General features: G+C 29.2%; 1 protein-coding gene across 1 annotated transcript; it reads right to left on the reverse strand.

Annotated features, from left to right (window-relative positions):
- Window positions 1-2576: 2576 nt before the first annotated feature.
- LOC143078121 (uncharacterized) lies at window positions 2577-4701 on the reverse strand. Its single transcript, XM_076253085.1, has 3 exons — window positions 4597-4701; window positions 3734-3896; window positions 2577-2866 (listed from the first exon to the last, which is right to left on the reverse strand). The coding sequence occupies exons 1-3, from the start codon at window positions 4631-4633 to the stop codon at window positions 2740-2742; spliced, it is 327 nt and encodes a 108-aa protein (XP_076109200.1). The 5' UTR covers window positions 4634-4701; the 3' UTR covers window positions 2577-2739.
- Between the last annotated feature and the right edge of the window lie 606 nt (window positions 4702-5307).

Genomic DNA, 5307 nt, shown 5'->3' on the forward strand with positions numbered 1-5307 from the left:
GATAATAGGTAATAATGATTAACAGGAAGAAGTTAGTACACGTAGATAACATGAACTCAGTATTGAAAATTTAAAACGGTTATTTATTGTATTTACCTGTACATGTTTTATTGGTATTTGTTTTTGATAAAACATTGAATTACAACTGATGCAATTGAAAAATGTCAGATCAAACTAAATAAATAAATTTCCTTGATCCTGCCATTTTAAATAATAATATTTAAATGTAATATATATCTATCTGCCTCATATATTTTCCATTTTGAGAGAGTAAAAGGGTAAAAATAAAATTCATGACAAAATAAGAATATGTCAAATGTCTTTCATTCATTTAATGTGTTTTATGAATGGAATTACAACCGTAATAACAAACGACAAATTTTACCTATGAAAAATGGTGTTGTATAAAATTTAAGTTTACTTTTGTGTTAAATTATGTTAATTTGACTTCAAACTATTTAGTAAACCCTATACCTAACTTTGGTTATCCGATTGATGTGACTTTCGAAGATATACTGAAACTATAAAACCAATGTTTTTCTTTTTAAATTGTTGTGTTACCTTAAAGTACTCTCTTTTTGTTACATTAATACGATTAGGTAAGAAAGTGAACTTGAAAAAAGTATACAGATATATCCGAATAATCCTCAAAGCTCTTTCTGAAAAACAGACTTATATTTGTTTTTCCTATATTCAAGTATTATCGAATAAAATGCGACATTTATATCAACAACGAAACATTATCGGCTGTGTAAGTCGAGAGCTTTATGAAAATTGTTCTCAAAAATCTATTTGTTGCATCATATTAAAAATGAAATTAAATATTGGAATATAATTTGTCACGGTTAAGGTGTGATACCACCAAGTCATGGTACGTCACATCCGGTTGTATACGTAGCAAATTTACCTGACCATATCGGGAAACAGGTATTCAGTCGGATCTTAACACGTACTTGTGATTTGTTTAAAACCGGTTTTGATAAAAATAGACGAAGAAATGTCGAAATGTTCAGGACTTAATTAAATCCGTATTTCGGTAAGATGGTGCAAGCATACGATTTTTATTGCGTCATACACTTTGAGAATCGAATAATCGTGAACTACTGTATTCAAAAATTGTGTAAAAACGTTAATTTTGAGCTATGAAAGTCAAGTGGCTGAGCATTTTTCTGAGGAAGTTTTAAAAAATTGCAAAGAAATATTTTTACAGTTGATTAGCTTTCATTAGTCTTCACTATCTATAGATTAACATCTTTTGGTTATATTTATAATTTAGAATTATCATTGAAGGTGGAGCACGATTGCACATTTAATTAATTATATTGATGTGGCATTTGTATGCAAGACTGACATTTCGTTGTATTATGTGCCAATGCGAGTGTTGTCTCGCCCTAACCAGTTCATTCTTTTTATAATTAAGTTTAGGTTTCTGATATAATTTTGAATAATTACAAAATCAATCAATTCAATATATTTCAGTTTTTGTTATTGGTGTGTCAAAAACATTAATGTACAAATATAATTTCATAAATTTGAAACGTTTAAAATGATTACATACCAATATAAAGAACCGTTCATCATTTTTGAAAAATACTATGAATGAAAATCGATTATTTATCTTCCCTTGATGATAGATTGATTGGGAAATGAACCAGAGTTATCTAATGGTAATCACAGACTAGGGACTAGCAAGCAATTTTTAATTGTAGCTGATTCAAAGTTAAAACAATTTTCCACTAGAAACGAATGTTACTTTATACAAATATAAGGACTTTGTTAGCTAAATCTACAAATTTTGTTAGATATTATGATTTTTTTTTGCAAAAGATTAATATACTAGACTATACGACAGGTCGAAAAAATATTTGACAGTTGAATGTTATTAATCCTACATTTAATTGCAGTAAAACATTCTGTGTCATGACCATATGTTTGGGTATTTCAGAGCACCATTATTTGTTTACTTGGGGTTTCTATAGAATATTTTATAATCTTGAGGTATCATGGTTACTAAAACTTGTACACATGTTAAATAAGGAGAGAAATTCGATTGGTTAACTTCCAGTGATGGTTATTTTATTATATGCAATGAAATATTATATGATTTTTTTTCTATAGTACTAGACAGGTTAAAACTTTACTCATGCCTATTATTTATTTATTCGAACCAAAGATAAATTCCGCACATTTTTTTATAGTGCAAATTTAAATTTCAGAAATTTACAGATAACAATAATACCAAAATAGTTTTTCTGGAACAGTAAAAACTATTGTTAAGCAAGTTACAATTTGTGTACTATAATAAAACATTTATATTCTATATTCTGGGTAGACTTGTTTTTGTCTTTGCCTGAAAGAAATGAATGTAGGGCTAGATATATCCGTGCTTTCAGGTTGACCATTTACCATGTGTCAAATAGCAATATATGAATTTGAATCTATAATAGTCTGCACAACATCAGTGAAGATATTGGTTTATTCATATTATTAGACCTCGAAGATAGCGACAGTCTGGCACGACTTGCAAGGTGGACAACAGCTGAAATATGACGGCGAACATATTGAGAAATGTTACATTTAAAAGTCTAATTCATTTATTCAACTTCTAGAAATACTTTTCATCAATTTAAAAGCTTTGGGACAGTTAGATAAGTATAGTCAATCTAAAATATATTGCCATTTAAGCCCCATTAAAGACATATAGTTTGCACATCATAAAGCAGTACGGGATGGATTTAGTTATGCCACTGAGACTGCCATATTGTTTTCATCAATTTCAAGTCTTCTCTTTTCGATGGTCAATCTCTCTATCTCAATTTTCAAACGGTATCCCTCTATATCGGTAAGTTTCCTTTGCAGAAATATACTGAAAGACAAAACAAAAACATTAAAACAATATCTATAAGTTTGCATGATTATTTCGTTCCATATTGCAAATATATTTTAGGGGAAAGAAATATGTATAATGTGTACCAAATGAAAGTGAAGTATATTTATCCTTAAACAATATGATTGTTAGGATGTGCTAAATAGTTTCATACGGTTCCTGAAATTCCAAAAAGATTTCAAATCTACAATTAAGATTCGCAAATACTTTAGGCAATCACTTTTTTTTACACATAACTTTTGTAGGTCACCTATAGCTTGTATAACAGAAACTATTAATCATGAAATCAGTCTGTCGATTTAAAAAAGTGTTTGTATCTCTTCTGGATACAAAAATATTGAAATGCAGAGATCTCTGAATACTTTTTTTTAGTATCAATTCTCGTAGCACGTGTCAATTTTTTTAGGAGTAGCATTACGTTTAATATATCCTGTCATATACAATGTAGCAATGTAATCACACCAACAGTACCAAATTGTGTGCACCAGATGGGCATGTCATCAATCAATGACTCTTCAGTAATGACCGAGGACAAAATCCAAAGCTTATCTAAAGGACGAAGAGCTATGAACCAAAAACGACAAAAACGTATAGCCAAAGCCAGGCAAAGAATCAGAGCTATACATGCAGGAAAAACATTCCTTAACATAAATTTTAATAACACAATATCCGGATTTTCATGACAGTACCGAAGTACTGGCTACTGGGATGTTGATATCATCTGGGAATATTGTGATCGTTCCATGACGAAATAGTTAAGGATACCAATTTTCAAAGTATTGAAAGGATTTATCTATTGTTGGTACATTTACTGGTTAAGTAATCAACTTTATAATATATACATACAATTCCTTTTCGTTGTTCATTTTTCTTCCATTCACAACAATCGTGGAAATGATTAGAAAAAATAGAAACATGACACCAAACACAACAGCTATCCATAAACCAGTGTGGTCAGACGAGTCAAAATCAGATCCATTTAACTGTCCCATTATATCTGTTGTTTCATCTATGAAAAGTTGTAAACATGATTTAAAGAACGATTTTAAGCACATTTAAAAGCAAAAACAAATTTATTATTGATTACTTGTTTTCTCAACTGGGATGCTTGCTTAAAAATTATAAGTCTAGGAATGGATAGAATTTGAAGATAAACTAAACAGCAAAATGATTTTCTGCTTTGAATGTAGTTAACCTTAATCTATAAAAACATTTCCTGAAGGTTTAATCGAAGATAATAGCTTTCACAATCTCTCTATGTATTTGTGATCAAAAATGCTTTTTCCTCGAACAGTTCCGTAACAAAAAAATTCAAACACTTGATTAGTCGTTTTACGTTTAATACATTTAATACAACACATGTGGGGATAACGATTACAAAAAAATATGTTGTCTATAAAATGTTTACGTTAGAATTTTTTAATGATGTTTATAAAGATATATTATTACCATGTTATGATTGCCCATGATTATTTTCAGTATCACGTAAGATAATTAATATGAAATGTAAATAACAACTTACATAAATCTTAAGATGACACAGTTGTGTGTTTAAAGGTGATAAATGATCAATGTTTACCTATACAACATACTTATTGAACATTGACCCTATACTGTCTATTGACTGGAAAGTGTATTGATACTTTAGGATAAATCATGATTCTTTCTATACATGTATTATAAAACAATGTAATATCACAAAAACTCACCATTAGAAATACTAAGTTGAGATCCTCCTGCTCTCATAGTTTATACACTCAACCTTCACGTGAAATAATTTGATCAAGATTATGGTCTACGATTAAATTATAAACATTATCGTACAAAAGATAGTACAATTACGTATTTACGTGATATAACAAAGACTTTAAAAACAAATGGTAAAAACTCATAGTATTGTATAACTAACCATATTTAATAGATACAATTGTAACTGTTTACTCCCTGGTTAAACAATTTCGAATTTGACAGGGAGACCCAACTGAATGCTTTGAGTCGACTTAGTTGTAAAAACAGCAGAGAAATGTGCAATAATAGATTTATTTTATATATAAAAAAGATAACCAGAATACATCTGAAGGACAAACGTTACAAGTATTGAATTTACTTTTATGTTTGGAACTATGAATTTGATGAACTATGCTATTTTACTAGGTGCTTTTTTGTTAATATGTCTTCAACGCGTTCGGTTATTACACATCATTGAATTTCAAATATCAGATGTAAGCGTTCCTCCATAAGGAAGTGAAGATGAATCTTGATAAGACCTTCGAACACATGTCATTTATAACGTGTTGTTATTATTACTTTTTTTTTAATTTGTCTTCAAATAAGTTCAAACGATGACCATCATGCATGGCTGTACAGAGAAAAAAAATCTTTTTGATAAAATCCCTAATTTGTAAAATGTTCAAGAAAAC

The sequence above is a fragment of the Mytilus galloprovincialis genome, chromosome 6 (assembly GCF_965363235.1).
Source record: "Mytilus galloprovincialis chromosome 6, xbMytGall1.hap1.1, whole genome shotgun sequence".
NCBI lineage: Eukaryota > Metazoa > Mollusca > Bivalvia > Mytilida > Mytilidae > Mytilus > Mytilus galloprovincialis.